Below are 23,714 nucleotides of genomic sequence, written 5' to 3'. Positions count from 1 at the left end.
AAAAAGAGAGATCATAAACCAGGTTCATAGCACTTCAATGTTAACTGAGTAATTAGCAAAGGAAACTGACGAGGACTAAGCAGCTACAGTTGTGGTATACTGAAATTATTCCAAGGAAATAATCAACTGGAAAATGTTGCCATGTCAAAGAGAGAATTTTAAGTAACAATGAAATTTAACAAAATAGAAGCTAACGATTTAAGTTTGGGCAGAGTAATAATGTGAGTTAAGGAGACACAGAAACATGGGAAGTGGGGACTATAAACAGTTCTAGTTTTACTACAAAGGGAAAACAGGCAATAGCTGAGAGGGAAGGTACTTAACATTCGTCTGTAAAATGGGAGAAACAGAAGAATGCTTGATGAAAGAATAAAAACTGACAATTCAGGAAAGAAAGAAAACTGCTAAAGAAATATATTCTGAAATAATTCAGAAGGCAATGGGAAAGATGCATTTAGACTACGACATGGGAAGTTCCTTTAGGAAAAGAGGTAGCAAGGCAGAATATGAATATAAATGACAGAGATGATGGTGAGTGTGTAGTCCTCTTTTTATTGTTTCAGTGTTCTCAGTAAACTAAAAAGCAAGATCATTAACTGGGAGTATTAATGGAGTTTTTTGTCTGAATCTGTCAAATGTTAATGGACTAGACATAGTTAATGTAATCTTGACTGTGTATATTTTATATACTTATTGGATATAATTTTTCTTGTATTAGTTATAAGCTTTTTTAAATTTTAGACAAAAGGGGGAAATGTGGTGGTATTGTGCTCCCCAAAATATTGTGCACCCTAATAAATTTCTTTGAGAAAAGAGTAGATGATTGTTGAAGAAAGAGAAAGATAACTCTCTAAAATAATAAAGTGAATCCAGGGAACTACAACAATTCAGTGTTAAGTAGAGCAACCATTTCAAACAACAGTGCATCTATATTCTTGGACTACCATGTCTACTTGCCTCTGGTTGTCTAGCACTCAGGAAAATGCCTGAAACACAGCAGGTCTTTAATAAATGCATGCTGAATTGATTAAAAAAGCCATCTCCTCATAGAGCAAAAAATTTATTTCTCTATCCAATCTGGCCACATAATTTACACTATCCTTAAATCTTAATGAAAACCTAACTCATAAAAGGAATTTTGCTGGTTTAAATGAAAAAGAAAACAGAATTACCTTGATATAATTCAAACAATTCATAAGATTCAACAAATCTCAGTACCAAAAACTAAACCAGATCAACCCCTCACTTTATAGATGAGGAAAATGAGGCCAAGAGGTCAATCTACTACTAGTCAAATAGTTTCACTTGAAGGTATCATAAATTCTACAGATAGAAAAGTCAAAAATAAAAAACAAAAAGCTTACTTTGCCATGTTTTTCCTTCATGGCATTACTTTGGTTGTCTGTTTCTGTCTTCTTGGTATCATCTTTTGGTTGGTCTGCCTTAGCTTTGTTTTCATCAGCAATTAAGTTTTTCTCAGTTGCACTACTTGAATTATATTCCCACTTCACAAACTTCTCTTCTACTATGCCCTTCAGCTGAAAGTCATCCATTCTTTTTGGGTCAAAGCCTTCAATCTATATGAAAAGGCATTCCAAATTGGTAGTAGAAAAATTATTAAAAAAAAAAAAGAGAGAGAGAGAGAGAAAGAGGAAAGAAAAAGATAGAGAAACCAGAATTCCACCTTAAAATGTTTGAGCACAACACTCAGCAAGAACTATATATACATACATATATATAAATATATACATGCACATATACACCACAAATTCATGCTTACCCAACTTCCAAGTAAGCAAGGAAGAAGAGGGGGTTTTCTTTGTTGAAGAAAAAACATCACCATTAAAGCAAAGCAGTAAGAAGGGATTCCACCATCAGTTTGGGAGTCAATATAGCACAACTGCAAAATCAAAAGGAAAAAGTCCTAGTATTTAGCTTTCTTCAATTTTCATAGTACAAGTAGCTTGTCCAAACAACAATGAAACTTAAGAAATAATCTGAAATCTCACCATCCAGAATATATTACCTCATGTTACTAGTTCACTGCACATACACCCCACTTTATTCGATACAGGGTTTCACTGTGTAGTCTATCCTTGAAATTCCAAGCATCTTACCATACTCACCCACCCATCCCAAATAATGCAATTACCGGTGTATACTATCACATCAGGGAAGAAAAACCTTTTAAAATCCAATGACCTCTTTTTAGATGTCAAACACTGGTTAGAAAATACAAATAAGGCCGGGCACAGCGGCATACACCTTTAATCCCATTACTTGAGAGGTATACAGAGGTAGATCTCTGCTAGCTCAAGGTCTACATAGTGAGTTCCAAGACAAATATATGAGTGAGTTCCAAGAGATATATAACAGAGAGACCCCATCCCAAAGAAGTCAAAATTAAAAATAAAAAATTTAAAATCTAAAGATTTAAATTTTAAACATAATTCTTTAATAAAAAATTAACAAAATCAGGTAACTTGACTAGAACTGACTAATGATAAAACTAAAGTTTTGTTACCTTGATTTAAAAGGTTTTGATTTAAAAGGTTTTACCTATAACACTACCTATCACCAGAACTCAAAGAATGTATTATTAACTACTTAAAAGAAAAGAACAAAAAAGAAAAGGACAGAGACTGACCTTAGTGCTCATACTTTCAACCTAAACTACATGACAAGTGATGCCACCATGGATCTCTACTATCTATGAGGGTCTCTGTTACTGCATTCTGATCTGCCATCTGACCCCAAAGAATTAAGGCCTCAGTACTTTGAAGCACAAATTCTTCTTATTCCATCTTGTCTGGGGTCACTTCCTACCTAACTAGCCACTCTACCAGCCTATTAGAGAGCCAAAGCTATAGCTAGATACCCTCATCCCTTAGCAGGCACTTTATATCCTCACTTAGCTCCTCTCACTACAAGACTGAGCTCTGACTATCTCTAAGAGTGAATGCTGTTACTATGGTCCTGAGTGCCAGTTGGTTCATAGTCTAGGTGAGCAACACCAGCCAATTGCCACTCCCAAGTACAGGATGAAACTCTACCACAAGATCTCCTTTCCAGGACTATTATGCCTATGACCTTGAGGTGCCATTTCATCCACAACCCCAACAAAGACCTGGCTATTATAGCCACCCTTCATGTGCTGCATCAAAACATGAGCTTTCTTTCCTGCCCTGCCAAGAGGCCATTGAACCTTACCCATCACCACCAGACCTTGCAGGTCCCTGTTCTCACATTCTTTCTTGCCCTCCTGCTCCACACCATCACTTAGAGAACTTCTGCTTTCATCCTCTGCCTTCCCTGCTGCACCTAGACCCCTAGTAACTCAAAGGGACCCTACCTCAGCCTGTTGCCCTTCTGGTCAAAGACAAGACCCAATCCTAATGAATATACCAGCAGAAGAACAGGAGCAGAAACAGCATAGACATCGGGTTTGCAAGATTATGATTCCCTATCTTTGATGTCAGGATGTTTTAACCACCCCAAACCCCAACATAACCCACTGCTCATCTTTAGTCACATCTCTACCTGAGTGACAAATGTCTGCCCAACACAGATGTTAAAGGGAGGCATCTGTGCTGTGTGAACCTGGGAGATCCTGAAGTAAATCAAGTTCCCTTCCTTCCCATATTCCAAAATGCATTATTCCAGATGCCAGGGTGGAGCAGGTCCTCAGTGTACAAGCTCAGTGTTCGGATGGAATGCTTCTTAGGATTCCTATGATATATTTGCAGGGTTTGTGGGGGAAGGGGGAAGTGCTAAATATCTTCCCTGTCCAACTCTGGTTATATTTGAGATAAGACACTCACTATTTAACCCAGGCTGGCCCTAAACTAGCAATTCTCTTACCATAGATCTCCAAGTGCTAGAATTAAGTAGTGTATTGGCCCTGCTCAACTCCTACCTCTGGGAATATCATGTGCCATAAAGAACTGGTTTCTATAGACTATTTTGCCTAAACTGTGAGGGTCAGTCAGTATCTGGTGATGGGAGTTTCTCCCAATGGAGAAAATTGCTTAAATTTCCCTCACCAAGAAAGCAGCCAAAGCCACCTCCAAATCCCTCCCCAACTAGTTAGTAGTCTTCTACTTAAGATGATTTTATTTATTATAGTAACATTTTATAATATTTGCATGTATTGAGCCATCTGCTTCCCTACTAACTTTCTCCTCTGGAATTAGACATGATTTTATAAGCTGGGCGTGGTGGCACATGCCTTTAATACCAGCACTTGGGAGGCAGAGGCAAACAGATCTCTGTTGAGGCCAGCCTGGTCTACAGACTGAGTTCTAGAACAACCAGGGCAGTTACACAGAGAAACTCTGTCTTGAAAATGAAATAAATAAATAAAATAAAATAAAGATACTAGAATTACAGTATAATATTCAGTAACATATATAAAATAGTAATTAATAAGTAAGGAAACAATCAACTATCATTTCTTATCAGTGATATGAGAAAAATTTATTATATGCTAAATTTTTTCTAAACCCCAAATCATAACCTATTTTTCAATAAGCAAATGTGACTATAAAGTTTCAAGAGAAACAAAAATGTTCCAAAACCTTAAATTAAAAGAAACTTGTAAAAAATATACCAGCAATTATGTCTAGGTTTCTTATAGTAAATTAGGAAAATGAAGTACATGAAAACACAACTGCCCCAAATGAAGAACATTATTGTGTCAAAACAGGAATGGACCATTCTGCAGCTCACTGTTCCAGTGCTCTAGAATGACTGGTATGTTGAGACACAATTATGTATCAAGTACCAAGACAATGAACCATGCTAAAAGCCACTTTAGAAACAAAGCTTGTAAGATTACTTTTTTTGTTGTTGTTTTTAATTCAGAATACCTTATTTAAGAAATGAGAAGTAGTGGCACACACCTATAATCCCATTACTCAAAAATTCCAAATTCAAGGCCAGCACGGGCATGGGATATATAGCAAGCTTAAGACTAGCACTGGCTAACCAGCTAGGCCCTATATGGAGGGAAAAAAAAGTATCATTTATATATATTTTTAAACACAGTTTACTTGTTTTATTGAGTAAAAGAATGCCTGTAAGGCAACTGGATATGGTGGTTAGTGATCGCACCACTTAGGAGGCAGAGGCAGGAAGACTGTCCCAAGTTTGAGACAAGCTTGTCCAAATTCCAGATCAGTCAGGGATACATAACAAAAAAGAGAAAAGCTCTGTATGAAAAATATTACTATTTTAGCTCTCATAAAAACAAGGGGCTGGAGAGATGGCTCAGGGCTAAGGAGCACTGGCTGCTCTTCCAGAGGATCTGGGTTCAATTCCCAGCACCCACATGGCAGCTCACAACTGTCTGTAACTCCAGTTCTAGGGGATCTAACACCTTTACAACAATGCACATAAAATAAAGTCAAATAAATTATTAAAAAAAAAAAAAAAAACAAGCCGAGCGGTGGTGGCTCACACCTGTAATCCCAGCACTCGGGAGGCAGAGGCAGGCGGATCTCTGTGAGTTCGAGGCCAGCCTGGTCTACAGAGATAGTCCAGGACAGGCTCCAAAGCTACAGAGAAACCCTGTCTCAACCCCCCCCCCCCCAAAAAAAAAAAAAACCCAAACAAACAAAAGACCCTAGGCCACAGTTTATTATTTCCAATAAATTTTAAAAAATAAATAAAATAAACCTCTCAACCTGCATTAAAAATAAAGGAGAAATGGCTCAGCAGATAAAAGCACTTGCCACAACCTGATGGCCCGAGTTCAAAGCTTGGGACCCACAGTGGAGGAGGGGAAAGTTGACTGGTAACTTCTATACACATGCCATGTCATCTGTGCACCCACAATCACAAACAATTGTATCAGACACACACAAGTACACATATATAGAAAAGACAAAAAGAGAACATTTCTTTTCTATCTCTTTCATTTTTTAGTTTTTCAAGACAGGGTTTCTCTGTGTAGTCCTGGCTGTCCTGGAACTCACTCTTTACAATGGGCTGGCCTCGGGTTCACAGAGATCGACCTGCCTCTGCCTCCCAAGTGTTGGAATTAAAGGTGTGCACCACCACCACCCAGCAAGAGCACATTTCTGTAGTATAAAAAAGGCATGACAATTAAAAATCCCAATGCAACACAGTAATTCTGTATCATAGTGGCCATTATTCATAGCTCTACTTTCTAAACTTGCAGTTCCCCTTAGTCAACTGTGATTCAAAAACATTGAAGAGAGGGTTCAGACTGTAGATCCATGGCAGAGCCCTTGCCTAGGATGAATGAGAATTCATTCTTCAAAACTGACGTAAGTAAAAAATAAAGTGTTTTAAAAAATAATGGCTAGAGATGATTTGGATGGTTAAGAACACTTGCTGTTCTCGTAGAGGACCTGGGTTTAATTCCCAGCACCCACATGACAGCTCACCATTCTCTATAACTCAGGTACCAGGGGTTTCAACATTCTCTTCTGACCTCCCCAGATTCCAGGCATCCAAGACATATATGGGAGCAAAATACTTGTACACATAAAGTAAATAAGTTTGGGGGAAAAATGTATATAAATTAAATGGAAAATTCCAAAAGCAAATAATTTACAAGTTTCAAATAACTTAATGCATTGCACTGTCATAAATGTCCTATTTTATTATCTTATCTTACCACAGATGTGAATAAAGGAAAAAATAATATATATAATGGCTCATTATCATCTACAGTTTCAAGCATCCACTGAGGGCTGGAAAAAGGAACCTACATGCCTAGGAGACCTTATTTTGATGTCCATGATGGAACCAGACACATGGTTTTCTGTATGCAACAGACAACTATTTCCTATTCCATGTTATAATTTATATGTCAGAACAAGAAAAAGCTTGACTTATTTTCTTCTGTTCTACTTACCTTAGCCCAATAGCGAAAGGCTAACACTAAGGGAGTGAAGACAGGTTCCACTTTGCCAAGAGCAGCAAGTAAGTCAGTAGTGAGACATGCCATATCATTTCCTGCACTCACTCTACATAGTAAACCACTGTGAATGAGAAACAAAGTTTGCTTGTATTAATATCTCTGCTTTAATTAATACCTTTAATAGCTTCAAAAACCCAGAGGCTATCCTTTTCAGTCACCATACTTTAATAACCAGAAAAGTTATTATTGAGACTGGAGAAATGGTTCAGCAGTTAAGAGCCTGTGCTGTTCTTGCAGAAGACTTCAGATCTGTTTCTAGTATCCACAAAGATACACATATAATAACTGTTTTAAGTCATAGTAAAACATTTCTTCTGCTCCTTTACTTAATTGTATATAAACATATGTTGCCATGGCATGCACATGGAAGTCAAAGGAAAATATGTGGAAGTTGGTTCTCTGCTTCTTTCATATGGGTCTCACAGAACAAGCTCAGATGGGCAGGGTTTTTTTGTTTGTTTGTTTGTTTGTTTGTTTGTTTCAGATGGGCAGGTTTTGAGACAAGCAATTTTACCCATGGAGCCATCTTATCAGCCCACATGTTTGGAAGATGTAAGGACAAACTCTTGCTATAAAGCCCAAGCTAAGATTACAAGCTCAAGCCACCAATGACACTAACATCTTCAATGTCAATTAAGATAGCATACTTCTCTTGGCTTTGTACATGACAAAATTTAAAAATTAATTTACTAGCTATAATTCTCAACTCTAATTTCTTAATCAAGCTTTCATAATTTTGTTGTTACTTTCAAGTGAATTTACCTATTAATCCATGACTCATGCTTTTGTATAGTGAAAACAGGAATGAGAAGAATACAGTGGAGAATATCCAGGGAAAGGGAGGTAGAGTAGCAAAAAGAAAAATTAATCTGAAGCTCTCTGTCAACACACAGGCAATTTGATACAATATGAAAAATACTGTTTCCTGTTTTGATTTGACCTATTAGAAGTCAAATGCCTACATTCCATTATTGAACAAATGCTTACCCTCTCCCAGTCTCAATTTTCTGATTTGGAAAATAAGGAAGTTGGGCTGGCAAGACGGCTTAACTAGCCAAGTAAGCCTGAAGACCTCAGTTCAATCTTTAGAACCAATCCCAGAACCCATGCAATGCTTTGAAGGAGAAAACCAACATTATAAAGTTGTCTTCTGACCTTCACACTCATGGGATGCAAACAAACACATACAATAATAAAATATTTTAAAATCCAAAATAAGGAATTTGAACTAGATCTCCACAAAAACTTCTGAATTTAAATAAAACACAAAATCTTAGACTACAAGAAAAACAACTTAATAATCAACAGAAGAATGTTTGACCTTGTAATTTTTTCCCATGTTGATCTCAAGTAGTATTTAGTTCCTTTTCTTCCTTCCTTCCTTTCTTTTTTTCATTTTTTTGAGACAAGGACTCACTATGTAGCCTTTGCTGGTCTGTGACTTGCTCTGTACACAAGGCTGGCCTCAAAATCAGAGATCTGCTGCCTCTGCCTCACAAACGCACATACTTAAAGAAGGGCAGGAGACAACCTTCAGGAGTCAGTTGTCTCTTTTTACCATGTATGTCTCAAGGTAAGCTCAGTTCTTCAGGCTTGGCAGCAAGTTCTCTTACCTAATAAGCATCTTGCCAGCCCCTAGATTATAACAGGCAGTAAAACCTTATCAAGAGTGGCTATTTCTTCAATTTTTGTATCTCCACAGCAATACAGTACTTACACAAAAGTAAATGCTGTTGGTATTGATGGTGAGTAATTGAGTTTAGGCAGAAAAGAAGAGAAGGGGAGGGGAGGGAAGAGGAGGGGAGAGGAGAGGGGGAGAGGGGAGGGGAGGGGAGGAAAGGGAAGGAGAGGAGAAAAGGAAGGGAAAGAAATAAAAAGAAAGTTTGACCTAGAGTGTTTTAACTCTGCTAGCTCAATTTCTTGTTCACATGCATTTGGTATGCTTTAATAAATGACAACTAGTATGGTCATATTAACCTAATGAGAAATCTAAGACACACAATTTCTTCTCTTGGAAATGTTCGCCACAAATTTGTTTCTCTGTAGTTTTTTCATTGTTTTAATGATGGGTGTGAGTGTATGAACAATGGCTTACATGGGATACAAGGAATGGAACTTTTATGTGGTAAATGAGCCATCTTGCTGGCGTGTGTGCGTGCGTGCATGTGTGTACACAAACATGCATGGGTACATTCACATATGTGTGTGGTGGCCAGAGGTTCACGTTGAGTATCTTTGACTATTGCTCCCCTTCTTGTTTAAAACAGGTCCCTCACTGAACCTGAAGCCCGACATTTTGGATAGGCTGGCTGCCCAGCAAGCCCCTAGGGGCTCCCTGTCTTTTCCAGAAGTGGGTTTGTCCAGCTTGTTATCTCATCACTAGGGACCCAAACTCAAGTCCTTATGTCTCACACTGTGCAGCAACACTTTACCCACTGCGCCATCTTCTCTGCCCCAGGTTTGTTTTCATAAATACCTTATTTTCTTCATTACCAACCTTTTCCGATCTTTGCACACCACAACAGGAACTTTAGCATGAAAATCAGATTCCACATCTACATATAATGCTAATAAGAGGGAGGGGGAAGTAAGTTAATGTCAACATCTCTAAGTATTAATTAGTAAACAGTAAATAACAGTTCCATTCTAAAAATAACTCTTACTACCTCCTCTATGGGATAACCCAGTAACAATTTCATTCTAAAAATCATTCTCACTATTTCTGTGGAATAACCCACTCTTCTTATTATGAAAATATTAAGAATCAAAAGAATCTCTTACCTTTCCCGGAATCATCTGTTTATACTACAAACCATGAGTATAGTCTTAAATACTGTTTGGAAATTAGAAGCCCCTTAAGAACAAAGGGCTTTTAACATCCCTAAAAGTTTGAATATTTCCAAGTAAGTAGACAAACTTTACAGATACACAGCAAAGAGGGGACATCACTTACTTCTGAGGGCTACAGCCATAGGAGAACTTATGCTTTGCCATTCAAGTACAACTCTTGGCCTCACCCAATTAATTTTTCCAAAATTTACCTAATGAAAGCTTCTTAGGAAGAATTAATGTGTGTGTGTGTGGCGGGGGTGGGGGTGGGGGGGTGGGGGGTGGGGGGTGAGATGGGACATAATCTATCACTAAAGTAGATCTCAAGTCATAAATATCATTTCAGGGTATGGGGAGATGGCCCCAGAGGAAAAGTTCAGTCCCCAGCACCCTTGTGATGGAAGAAGAGAACCAATTCCTACAAGTTGTCCTCTGACTTCCAAATGCATGCAAGCACCTACCCACCTACAAACATTCACAAGTATATAATACAAATTTAACTTAAAAAATAAAAATAGGCGGGGCGGTTGTGGTGCACGCCCTTAATCCCAGCACTTGGGAGGCAGAGGAAGGCAGATCCAGGACAGGTACCAAAACCTGTATTCATTTCTCTGTGTACAGAGAAACCTTGTCTTGAAAAACCAAAAAGTAAACAAACAAATAAATAAATAAAATACTTCAAGTAAAGATAAATGGATTGACCTTTCATTTGGGGGGAAAAAAACCTCAATGAAAATCTCTAGTAGTATTTGATGGGATGATTAATAATTTAGAATTATGTACTGGAAACCCATTATGTCAGAAATACCATTACACACAGTGAATATGGTAGTAACTTAAGACACAAAAAGCTCAATGAGGGGTTTGGAATGCAAATATGAAAACAGATCTTGTAGATGACAGATTTCTAGAGGATAAGATGAAGACATTAAGTAAAATTTAATTTTAGCAGTAGTGGTGGCGCATGCCTTAATCCCAGCTCTCGGGAGGCAGAGCCAGGTGGATCTCTGTGAGTTCAAGGCCAGACTGGTCTACAAAGTGAGTTCCAGGACAGGCTCCAAAGCTACACAGAGAAACCCTGTCTCAGAAAAAAAAAAAATTTTTAAACCTACATTTTATGACTTAAGATGATCTCTCATGTGAATATATATTTATAATGGGCTGACACTTCTCAATAACTCTTAAGAGGTAAAAGCCATTATGCCTACCTTGTATGTTTACCTATAATGTTTTAAAGTTTTTATGTAATTAGAAACAAGTATTTATTAACAAAAGCAACTCTACTAAAATATCCCTACATCATTCCTTATAAACTAATTTTCCAGTACAACGTCAACAAGAAGTTCATAAATAATGAACTAATAAGACAACTCAGCTAACAAAGGCCCGTGCTTCCAAGCCTGACAACCTGAGTTCAATTCCAGAAACCTACATGGTAAGGAAAGAACAACTATCATGTACACCAAAAATGTCACAAATGCCACGCACATACACACCCCTAAATAATTATAACAAAAAAAAAAGGCAGGCAGAGAAGAATGAACCAGCTAGTTTACCAGTCTTTAAATATATGTACTGGGGGTTGATTTGAAACACCATACTCTTTTTATTTTTATCTATGTAAATATCCTTTCTTACAAAAGCATTCCAGACAAGTAACATGGAAAAGCTACTTGGTATGACTCAGCTGATGTAACATAAATGATTACATTAGGCTACTATCACAAATTCAGGTGGACTATTGTTTCAAATGGAAAGAACGTAGCCAGGATTGGTGGCACATGTCTTTAATCCCAGCATGCAGGGGACAGTGGCAGGTGTATCTCTGTGAGTTCGAGGCCAGTCTGGTCTACAAAGCAAGTTCTAGGACAGCTAGGGCTACAAAGAGAAAGCCTGTCTTGAAAAACCAACAACAACAAGAACAAAACAAACAAACAAAAAGAACAAACAAATCAAGTGGAAACAGAGTGTGTATACATAGAGTGTGTATACACAATGCATAACTAAATCTTTATTCTGAATCTCTCCCTAATTTTCCTTCATGAGTGACTTTTCAATAAGATGAAGACTATTTATCTTCATTTACACATGAAATGCTCATAACATAGTTGTTCCCTTTTACCTAAAAGAAATACTTTCTAAAACACCAGTAAATATCTGCAACCTGAAGTGGTATCAAACACTGTAAATACTCATTTTTTCTTAATCATACATGCATTTGAAAAAGTTTAATAAATAAATTAGGCATTGTAAAAGATTAGCAGGAATACTAAATAGAACAGAAAAATTACAACATAATCAGTTATATGAATATGGACCTTCTTCTGTACATGATACTGCAGGAAATGTAATAACTTGGTAACTAGACAGCTACTAAAAGATAAATTGATGGAGCCACTGAGAATGGAATAAGAAAGGGCTAGAGAGATAGCTGAGTGGTTAAGAGCACTTGTTCTTAACAAGGACCTGGGTTCAGTTCACAACATCCACATACTGGCTCACATCCATCCTTAACTCTAGTTCCAGGGGATCAGACACCCTCTTCTGACCTCTGCAGGCACAAGGCACACACATGGTGTACACGTATACATGCAGGTAAAACACCACACACATAAAATAAGTAGTTTTTTTTGTTTTTTGTTTTTTGTTTTTTTTTTACTGAGGAATTCCTTGTTTATAGAACGTTCTACCTGATTTTCAGATTGTAGTTGAATGCAGGTTAACTGAAACCACAGAAAGCAAAACTAAGATAGTGACTGGGCTGTAGCTCACTGACAGAACATTAGTCTAGTGCAAAGCCCTGGGTTTCATCCCCCCAGCACAGAAATAAACATATACAAAAGTAAATCCTGCAGATAAGGAGAGATTATTGTATTGAAAGCTATTTTCTAATTATCCAAATACTATAACACTTTGTAATTATCAACTTTGATACAGTATATCTGACTTAATCAACAGGTTACATTTCCAGGTACATCTACTAAATGAACACACATGGATATGTATATATGCATACATTCATATACTGTAGCAATTATAACATGATTAGCCATATGGAAGCAACACAGTGCAAATACTTTTAGAAAACTTTTTATAAAAGAAGAAAAGCAAGGAACTTACGACTTTTTTTCAAAATTCCAAGCACTTGTATCAGAAGATCTGGATGATTCATCTAAAAAGTTTCATTGAAACAAAGAACAATTAGCAGGACATTAGTGAGAACTCAATTTGATTAAATAGTAACATTTAAACAAAAATCATGCTCTATATTTTAAAATAATACAATCAGAGTAGTATTTTTTACTTTGTCAACAAATCTTGTTCAGAGAAGTAGAATACAGCAAATGCAGAACTATTTACTATTAGAGAAAAATAGAAACAAGTTTACCAAATGACTATTAAATAGACTAGAAATTTAAATGACAAACTTTCATTCAAATCAAGTATCTTTGAGTAAAAACAAAAACAAAAAAAGAAAAGTATTTAAAAGAAAAAAAACTTTAAACATTGTTCTGGCTAGTTTTATGCCGACTTGACATAAGCTCATAATTTGGGAAGAGGGAACCTTAGAAATATATCAGCTGGGCGGTGGTGGCACAAACTTTTAATCCCACAGTACTCGAGAGGCAGAGGCAGAGGGATCTCTGTTGAGTTCAAGGCCAGCCTGGTCTACAGAGTTCCAGGACAGCCAAGACTACACAGAGAAACCTTGTCTCAAAAAACCAAAAAAGAAAAGAAAAGAAAGAAAATATTATCACTGGACTGGCCTGTAGTCAAAGCCTGTGGGGCTTTCCCCCCTCTCCAACTTGACTGATATGGTGGCACCCCTGGGCTGGTGGTCCTGGATATGTACTATAAGAAGAAAGTAGGCAGAACAAGCCACAAGGTGTAAGCCATTAAACAGCACTCCCTTCATGGCCTTTGCTTCAGGTCCTGCCTGCCTTGAGTTCCTGCCATGATTTCCCTTGATGATGGACTACAAGCTGTTAAAATGAAATAAACCCTTTCCTTCCCAAGTTGCTTTTGGTCATGGTGTTTTATCACAGCAACAGAAACCCTAAGACAAGCAGGAAATTTTGACTGGTAACTTTTAAAATATTGTATTACTGTCTGTGACAGGGTGGAGTGAATGTCACAGACCACATGTAAGGCCAGAAGAAAATAGGTAGAATCAGTTCTCTTTTCAATTTGATGTGGGTTCCAAGGCTTGAACTTGGATTACCAGGCTTGCTTGGTATGTGCTTTTTACCCACTGAGACATCTTGCCAGATCTTGACTGACAGCTTTAAATATTTGATTTGACAAAAATTAGCAATGTTAATGCCAAATATTGACATTGTTGCTAATAACAGTACCTCACTAATAGTTCTTATCATTTTACCAGGCTGTATGTACATGTTCATCTCATTTAACATAAAAACTGGGCCAGGTGTGATGGAGCACTTTTAATCCCAGCACTTGACAGACAGAAGCAAAGGATCTCTCTGAGTTTATGGCCAACCTAATCTACACAAAGAATCCAGGACCAACTTGGGCTACATGGTGAGACCATGCCTCAAAAACAAACATTATCCCTCATCTGGAAGCTAGAGATGAAATACTCTAGTAGTATGTGGCCCAGGCTCTTAGAAAGATCATATTATGGCCCAATGTGGTGGTGCATGTCTTTAACTGCAGCATTCAAGAGGCAGAAGCATGAGAATTGCCACAAGTTCAAGGACAGCCTGGACTATACACTGAGTTCCAGCCTAGGATAAATGGGGAAATCTTGTCTCAAATAACCAAAAACAACAAAAAATTTATTAGTCATTTCGAAATTGAGAAAAACAATGTTCAAACTTCCAGTCAAGTTTTAATTCAGCAGTATTGAAAATTTCCACTTTTCAATACTGCTTACCAGAAGTAGTAACTAGTCAAGAAGCTCAAATATATGCACTTTTCCCTTTTATTACTTTCCTCTGTTGGCTTTTCTCTCCCACCTGCATATTTTTACCCTCCCTATTTGAAATGTAAGATTAACTTTTAAATTAAAACACTGTTTAGTCTTCATGGTAATACTCAATAAGCCAAAAGTTTCTTTCCTCCTACCACGTTCTAAAAGGTAACCCATTAAAATTATCAAGTACTGCCGGGCGGTGGTGGCGCACGCCTTTAATCCCAGCAATCGGGAGGCAGAGCCAGGCGGATCTCTGTGAGTTCAAGGCCAGCCTGGGCTACCAAGTGAGTTCCAGGAGAGGCGCAAAGCTACACAGAGAAACCCTGTCTCGAAAAACCAAAAAAAAAAAAAAAAAAAAATTATCAAGTACTAGTTAAGTACCATAGAGAGAAGGTTCTTTTTTAATTACTTACCTTGGGAGGAAATTTTATATCTATATTAACATCACTGCTTTTCAGGGCAAACTTTGTCAGAGATGAACCATACAACCTCAGTGAACATTCTGGAATAAAGGAAAAATCACAAAAGCATGAAACTGCAAATATGAGTATTTTTTGTTTTAATGGGGAAACTAGAAAGATGGATGACTCAGTAGTTAAGAGCACTTGCTTTTCTTGCAGAATACCAGTTTCTAGTACCTAAATGGCAGCTCATAACCATCTGTAACTCCAGTTCTGGGGTATCTAGTAGCCTCTTCCAACCTATCAGGCATTCACATATACATACTACACATAAACTCACTCTGGCCCCACATATATACATCAAAACAAATAAATAAAAAAAATTCAGGAAAACTATACATTACTTCAATCACATAATTCTAGCATAATAATTTTCACAAAATTGACATCCTTTCTAACTGAATGGGTATTATGGGTACAAAAATTATGGGTACAAGAACAAAGAAAGAAAAAAAAAACCACTAGAAAAGTTCAGTGTTCAAATTCAAACAGTTCATTTAGAAACCAATCTAAGACTATTTAGCAAATATACTCATCTAGCAATGCTATTGTCACAAAATGTATTATTTTAGAAGCTTATGTAAGAATCAACTTTTAAAAAAAAGGATCAGACATTCAGTACATATGCTTTTTCTTTTTTTTCATATGCTTTTTCAAAATACAAAGTGACTCCAAGTTAACTGATAATGCAAACTTAACACACAGAAAAACTTTGTTCTGGTCTTTCTCAGACTATTTCAAAAACAAGGTGTACTTCCAAAAGATCACACCAAAGAGCAAGAAGTAACATGTGAAGCTGGTACTGACCAAGTAAGGCCAGTTCTTAAAAAATTAACATTCAGCTTCAGTTGTATACTTTTCGAACTTAAAAATATCTAAACATTATCTGTATCATTAAAATAATAAAAATGTAAGTCCTGTTTTTACAATAATACTGAATTAATTTTCAACCATTCTAATCAGTATTCAACTTAGGTACAAAAATATGAAAGAAATAATAGGAAATGAAATTCTATTTTTCCACTTCAAATTTCCAACATCTCTTTGGATGGTAAAAAGTTAAGTCTTATTTAAGATACATTTACCTAAACACTAAAAAAAAAAAAAAAAAAAAAAAGATGGACAGCAACCTATACATGTGTAAATGTATACAATAAACCTGAATTCATAGTACCTTGAACCAAAATTAAATTTTCTCTAAAGTCTTTACATAAACTAATTTTACCAGTGATACTCAGGGGCTAAAGAGATGGCTCAGCAGTTAATACTATTTGCTGCTCTTACAGTGGATCCCACTTCAGTTTCCCAGCAACTCCATCAGGAGACTCACAACCACCTGTAACTCCAGCTCTTAACACCTTCTTCTGGCCTCTGCAGGCACCTGACATATGTGTGGCATACATACACATATAAATATTTTTTATAATAAAACTCAATCTCTAAAAACAAAACAAAAATGATACTCATAAACCAATATAAGATATACCTGACCAATAAGAAATTACCTATGCCTGGCATTTTAAAAATCTTGTTCTCATACCACAAAATTATACAATTTTCTTTTTTTCTTAAAAGGGGATACTTTAATAAAAGTAATTCCTAGAGAGTGAGATGCTAAAGATGCTTGCTGCCTGAGGAACTAAGGTGGATCCCAAATCACACATGGTGGAAGAAGTTGTCCTCTGATTCCGCACTTACATGCCAGGGCATACATATTCACAAACACACACAAACAAAAAATTAATGTACAAAAAAAAAGGTCATTCCTAAGACACTCAAATCTGTCTACGTTTAAGAAACAAAAAAAGAGCTGAGCAGTGGTGGCTCTTGGGAGGCAGAAGCAGGTGTATCTCTGTGAGCTGGAGGCCAGTCTTGTCTCTAATGTAAATTCCAGGGCAGCCAGGGCTATTACAGAGAGAAATCAAACAACCAAACAAAAAGATATACATTAAGAAATTTACCCTAGTTCGAGAGAAAGCAAGGGAAAACTCTGTGACTCTAATAATTAAGTATGTAAAATGGTTCTGTACCTGGTAAGTATGTCATTATAACCTTTGACATTTCCTCCACAATGTCCTGGCGGACTCTGAGGTCATCATCTGTTATTCCTTGTTCTTTTGCTAATTCAACAACTGCAATACTTAAAGCAGCCAGGTGAGCAGGGGAAGGAGATGGAAGAGATCGCAGTTCACTTTCTTCCTGTTTTTCCTGTTAATAGAATGTTTCACAACAATAACAAAGTTTCAATTTTAATGTCCTTAATATTTAAGAAAGAAGAATAGAAGTAACAAATATTCACCTTCTAAACATGATAAATAAAACATGTAATAAGTGAAGCAAAGAAATACTTCTGCTTTTAGGACACAGGATTCAAGGAATAAAAGGTACAGCAAGGGAGTTTACTAGTAAGGTTTTTTTCTTAATAATTAAAAGGAATTTTCTGAAATTATAATTAAATCAAGTGATTAATTTTTTAAAATCTGCTCTACTGGAACTGGAGAGAGAGCTCAGAAGTTAAGAGTGTGGACTGCTTTTGTGAAGGATCCCATTTCAGTTCCCAGCCCCCACATCCAGTGGCTCACAACTACCTACATAACTCAAGCTCCAGGGGACCTGAAGCCCTCTCCTGGTCTCTGCTAGCTCCCACAGGAACCCATTATACACTTACTTACTCACTAATAATTAAATAAATAGATAACCATTTTACAAGAAGAACATAACATTTTAAAAATTGTTCTACTGTACTATTGGTATAAATTGTGAAAATCTATATCTAAGCTAACACAGAGGTTCAACAGTTGGCTCACAATTCTGTAGCAGCAAAGACAGCTATCTAAGGTAAACCAGAAAAGCCATCAGTCGTATCTAATCAACACAGGCAGCATCAAGACAAATGGTCAAAAGAATACTCCCTAACACATACACAAAGTATATAGAATATTTATATACTTTTTTTTAAACAATCAAACCATGCAAAACCTCTATGGAAACAGAGAAGGACTACAACCCAGAGGACTATGGAAGATCAGGTGAGAGGATTCTTCTCAGAGACATTATCTGAGCCGAGACTTAAGACCATATATTAGTAGTATTACAATTTTTGAGAAAAAATTAAATAGTTACTATATCAATATACTTAGAAATTCTGTGTTCTATACTTCTCCAGCTTCATGTCATGCCATTTTCTTTCTAGTTCTTTCCTTCCCTCTTACTGGATTCACTCACGTCTTTACACACCTTGTCCACTCTTGTCTAGAAACCTTTCTTTATGAGGTTTTAATGTACCACACTCACTTTTAGCTTTTTAAACTACTATTTCAAAGTTCAGCTCAAAGGTCACTTTCCAGAGAAACTTCCCTGTTCTAGACCAAGTAAAATATCCTTTTATTTCCTTAGCAAATTTCTCCCTCTAATAAGACTTATTGTACTTAAAAAACCCCTATTCATCAATTATTAGGAACTCTAAGAACAGGAACCATGACTACCTCATTCACCACTACCTACATCTAGCAATCGGACAATAAATACCCTGTATGTGAGTTAAGGTAGAAAGACAGGGTAAATGATGGGGATATGGGAGGTGGAAAAAGTACCTCATCTCAGAGTCCAGTTGAAGCGTCTTAGTGAGAAGTCAAAATTCCAGCACATTAAATGTTTGCTGTGAAGACTGCAGAGATAATATTTCTCTCATATATAGCTATTTTACGTTAAAATAGCAAGTACACAAGTGTACTATGGCATGTGTGCCCATGTACACAAAACAAATAATAGTAGACGTGAAAGAATTCTCAAAATAAAAATGTCTTTGGGGGCTAGAAAGATAGCTTAGTGGGTAAGAAAACTTGGTAAGCATGAAGACCTAAGTTCAGAAAGTTCAGCTCCCAACACCGATGTAAAAAGCTAAGCATAGTTGAGCACACCAAAGGAGACAGGAAGAATGTTAAGACTTCTTGGCTTGCAGGAATAACTCCAGTTTCAGTGCAAGACCTTATCTCAAAGGAATAAGGTAGAGACTGATAAAGCATGACACCCAGTTTTCCCAAGGCCTCGGTACAAGTGCAAGCACGTTCACCCCCCTACACACAGAGACGCGTGTGCAAAGTGTCTTTTAATAAATCACAACTCTGCTTTACACTGACTGTCCTGGAATTCCTTTCTGAGTTGAAGCCAAGGATCCAGTTTCACCTGAGCAGATGTCCCTTAAAAGATTAAGGGGACTCAGGCTACTGTAGGTGGCAGTATGGAGCCGTTGCCTGCTGGCTGCTGCTGCTGCTGCTGCAAGATGGACAAACTGTACCTGACAGTTTTTATTTTATGAATCAATTTTCCTTAGCATCATCAAACTGGTCCTAGAAGGTTCCTTCTAACCACTGGAGATAAGGAAGTTAATCACATCTTTTCAAGGCTATCATTTCAGTTACTTCACGCCTTATTATTAGATTTATAAGTTTAAAAATTACCTAATACACTTTTACAGTTCAAAGAGTCAAGATATTTAAGAGAGGTAACTTACCAAAATATTTTTCTTATGTCGCTTTTCTTTTATATGTTTATGTGCTCCTTGGATGTTCTCAATGTGAATTAAGCAAAGTTTGCATAGATAACGGCAATTGGTATATTCTGGTGATCGCTGAAGAAACAAATTTAAAAATACACTTTCTCAGTAAACAAATAAATGACAGACTATATAAGTGAATAATCTGACTAACTGTAACAGGCCAAAATAGGTCCTGAGGAGCTGCTGACATAGCTGAGTGGTAGAACATATACCTACCATGTGCTAGGCTCAGGTCAGACACCCCAACACCACAACAAAGGAAACAAACAAGCACGGAAGAATATGTGTTTAGTAAGTAACCAGTACCTAAAACTCAAGAGATAGCTGACTTTTTCATGTGCTTAGTAAGTGAACAGTACCTAAAACTCAAGAGACAGCTGACTTTTTCATGTGCTTAGTAAGTAACCAGTACCTAAAACTCAAAAGAGACAGCTGACTTTTTCATGTGCTTAGTAAGTAACCAGTACCTAAAACTCAAAGAGACAGCTGACTTTTTCATGTGTTTAGTAAGTAACCAGTACCTAAAACTCAAGAGACAGCTGACTTTTTCATGTGCTTAGTAAAGTAACCAGTACCTAAAACTCAAGAGACAGCTGACTTTTTCATGTGCTTAGTAAGTAACCAGTACCTAAAACTCAAGAGACAGCTGACTTTTTCATGTGTTTAGTAAGTAACCAGTACCTAAAACTCAAGAGACAGCTGACTTTTTCATGTGTTTAGTAAGTAACCAGTACCTAAAACTCAAGAGACAGCTGACTTTTTCATGTGTTTAGTAAGTGACCAGTACCTAAACAAGGTATAGATTAATAGAAATGGGTTAATTTAAGATAGAAGAACTAGATAACAAGAAGTCTGCCATGGCCATACAGTTTATAAGTAATATAAATCTCTGTGTGTTTACTTGGCTGTGGGACTGGTAGGTGAGAGAGATTTGTCCTGGCCATGGGCCAGGCAGAACCAGGAAAACTTCAGCTACATATGTGTTTTCTCAAAATAATAAAACAATAATTACTAAGTGCTCGCTAGGTACCAGACACTATGCTAGATGCATCATATGTAAATTGTCATTTTAATTCTTAATAATCCAGGAAGATTAATAATATTTTCATTTTATAGATTTGAAAACCATGGAGCTTGGGACTTCACAGGGCTTCAATAATACTGAGCAGGAGATAATGAATTTCAGTTCATGCATATCTAATCCAAAGCCAACAATCTTTTACAATAAAAAATTAATAAAAACAATCAATAGAATCAATAGATGCTGGTTTCAAAGCACTGTCTCTATTGCCTTACATTAAAACTTCAGTAATACTTAGTATTTTGTTTCAGATTCATTTTCAATGTTCAGTGCAACTCCTGACAAAAGGGTTCTCTCACCTGGGAATATTTTTATTTATTTGTATTTTATGTGTGTGAGCATTTTGCTTATAAGTATTTAAGTGTGCCTCATGTGTTCAGTGGCCCCAGAAAAGGGGGTCATGATCCTCTAGAACTAGAGCTAAAGAAGTTGTGAGCCACAATGTAGGTGCTAGGAACCAAACTCAGGTCCTTTGTAAGGATAGCAAGTGTTCTTAAAAATATTTAAAACATGGTCACTACTTAAAGTCCTTTTTATACAGCGACTTAAAGGCAGTATAGGATTGGCTGTTCTAAGATATCTGAGCCATGTACTAGACTTCATGCAAAGAAAGAAACTAAGGTCCTGAGCCAAGAATATAACTAAAATATTTATGAAACTACATAGTACAGTTCAAGACATATTTCAATGTCAAGTCATAAGGAATAAAATTGTGACTGTTAATGTTGTCAACGACTTATTTGGAAAGCACCCAAAAGATTAAGTAAATTGAATGGGTTGAGGAGTGGGGGCTACAATGTGAGCTGCTCTCCTTCACCACATCCTCTCTGTGATAAAGAACTGTAATCTCTGAAATTTTAAGCTAAAATATATGTTTTTCCCCTTTTTCTTGGGTACTGTCACGAGAACAAAATTTTTGATTAATACATTATAAAAACACTAGTATGACTAGTAACTGGGCCAGATCACAAAGTCCTAAGGATTCCTGTTTTCATTCTAAGTATAAGAGAAAGCCTATAGGACATGTAAGGGAAAGCTTAACTATCTAAAAATATTTATGTTAAATTGGGCATGATAGCACAAGCCTTTAATCCTAGTGAATGGGAGGCTGAGGCAATAGACCTCTATGAATCTGAGGCGAGCACAGTCTATATGGTGAGTTCCAGGCCAGCCAGAGCTATAAAAATAAGACTCCATTTCAAAAATAAAATAGGAAAAAAAAAAAAAAAAAACATGCTCCCACCTAATATTTTTGTTCTTGTTGAGACAGGGTTTCACTGTGTGTCCTGGCTGGTCTAGAACTCACTATACAGAACAGGCTGGTCTTGAACTCAGAGATCCTCCTGTACCTGCCTCCTTGGATTAAAAGTATGGTGGCTTTTTTTTTTTTTTAATACAAAGTCACAAGTGTCTCAGGTTGTCCTCCAACTTATTATGTAGCTGTGGATGATCTTAAACTCCTGACTTTCCTACTTTCAACTCCTGAGAGATGGGATTAAAGGCATGAACCACCACACAGGGCTGGGAAAGCGGCTCAGTAATTAAGAGTGCCAGCTGCTCTTTCAGAGGACCTGGGATGGGTTCCTAGCATCTAAGACAGATAGCTCACAAGTACCTGTAACTCCAGCTCCAGGGACTCCAATTCCCTCTACTGGCCTCCCACATGTACTGTACTCATGTACACAAACCATAATGAAAAAAAAAAAAAATTAAAGGCATTCACCATTATATACAGATCTAATCTGCATTTTAAAAGAATCATTTGTTTTCTAAGCATAAGAGAGAAAAGACTCATTCATAATCATTACCATATTGCAATAATCCAGAAAAGAGGTAACAAAAGTGGCAGGGTAGTAAAAGTTGGATTTAGGAACTGAAAATATATATAGCTAATATCTAATAAAACCATGAACACTACTGATGAGGTCACCAAGAGAGAAATGAAATCAATGATATAAAATGTTAGTAGATGGAACATGTGTAGAAATAAGAAAGGAAAAATGAAAGGCAAGGGAAGGGGAAAGGAAAGAAAATAGAAATATTTTATGCAGGCCATGTCATCTCTCTGGTATCTAGTCTACTCTGTCATCACAGCATGGAAGCAGCCATAGACTATATTAAGAAAATGAGCACAGCTGTATCCTAGTAACTGTTTATAAAAAAGGGGGAGGTTATATGTATTTTGCCATATTCAAACAAAACAAGGGGAAGGGTGCTCCTGGCAGTACCGATTTACTTCAGAGAGGAGGATGGGCACTGAAGATACTCCATATGGAGTTTATCTTCTTCTTGGCATAAAATAGCCATTTGGGCAAGAAACTGTTCTGGCCTGGACTGATTGCATCGACTGGACATGCAGGACCCATAGGAAGGTGACCAGTGAACTTTGCTTGGCAAAATGATCCTTCAGGTTTCTGCTTCACAGAGGAAACTGCCAGACATTCTACAGGACACAGAGAGAAGTTACTGAGAGACTCTAGGCCTGTGGGGCTGAAGACAGATCCCCAACTTTATAGAGGAACTTTGGATGACTGTCCAGGCTGCCAGCTATCTCTGTCTACTCTTGCAAGACTCCCAAAAGTTGCTTATGTCCTTCTCCTGTTTCTCAGGTAATATTATATCCTTCTGAGGTCTTTGATGTAGTTGAAAACTAGATAATTATAATAATTTTAGCTATGATAAAAAAATAAGTTACATATAAAACCTTAGACTCACAAATATAGGATAGAATTATCTCTTTTAATTTTGCCAAATACAAATAGATTAGATAGTATAAATAAACTAGATATTGTAACTATAATTCTTCCTTGATAATTGTTCTGTTATATGCAATTTTACTATGTTAAAGTCAAAACCTTTTTGAAAAAATGAAAAGGGGAAGTGCTGGAATTGCCTTTCTG

At 36.9% G+C, this 23,714-nt stretch overlaps 1 protein-coding gene across 7 annotated transcripts in view; it reads right to left on the bottom strand.

Annotated features, from left to right (window-relative positions):
* The window catches only part of Tut4 (terminal uridylyl transferase 4), a 113,976-nt gene that overhangs the window by 58,728 nt on the left and 31,534 nt on the right, over positions 1-23,714 (bottom strand). For 6 of the 7 annotated variants that reach the window (XM_028888620.2, XM_028888627.2, XM_037202790.1 and 3 more), the window contains exons 4-11: positions 19,689-19,805; positions 17,206-17,383; positions 15,128-15,216; positions 12,899-12,950; positions 9,447-9,516; positions 6,884-7,010; positions 1,781-1,900; positions 1,365-1,577 (exon numbers count right to left, since the gene is read on the bottom strand). In XM_028888620.2, the coding sequence (XP_028744453.1) occupies positions 1,365-1,577; positions 1,781-1,900; positions 6,884-7,010; positions 9,447-9,516; positions 12,899-12,950; positions 15,128-15,216; positions 17,206-17,383; positions 19,689-19,805 (966 nt within the window). The remainder of the gene's footprint in view (positions 1-1,364; positions 1,578-1,780; positions 1,901-6,883; positions 7,011-9,446; positions 9,517-12,898; positions 12,951-15,127; positions 15,217-17,205; positions 17,384-19,688; positions 19,806-23,714) is intronic. The other variant, XM_028888655.2, reaches the window with a different exon arrangement.

The sequence above is a fragment of the Peromyscus leucopus genome, chromosome 2 (assembly GCF_004664715.2).
Source record: "Peromyscus leucopus breed LL Stock chromosome 2, UCI_PerLeu_2.1, whole genome shotgun sequence".
Taxonomy (NCBI): Eukaryota; Metazoa; Chordata; class Mammalia; order Rodentia; family Cricetidae; genus Peromyscus; species Peromyscus leucopus.
The sequence above is the reverse complement of the archived record's forward strand: the minus strand, read 5'-3'. Positions and strand labels throughout refer to the sequence as shown.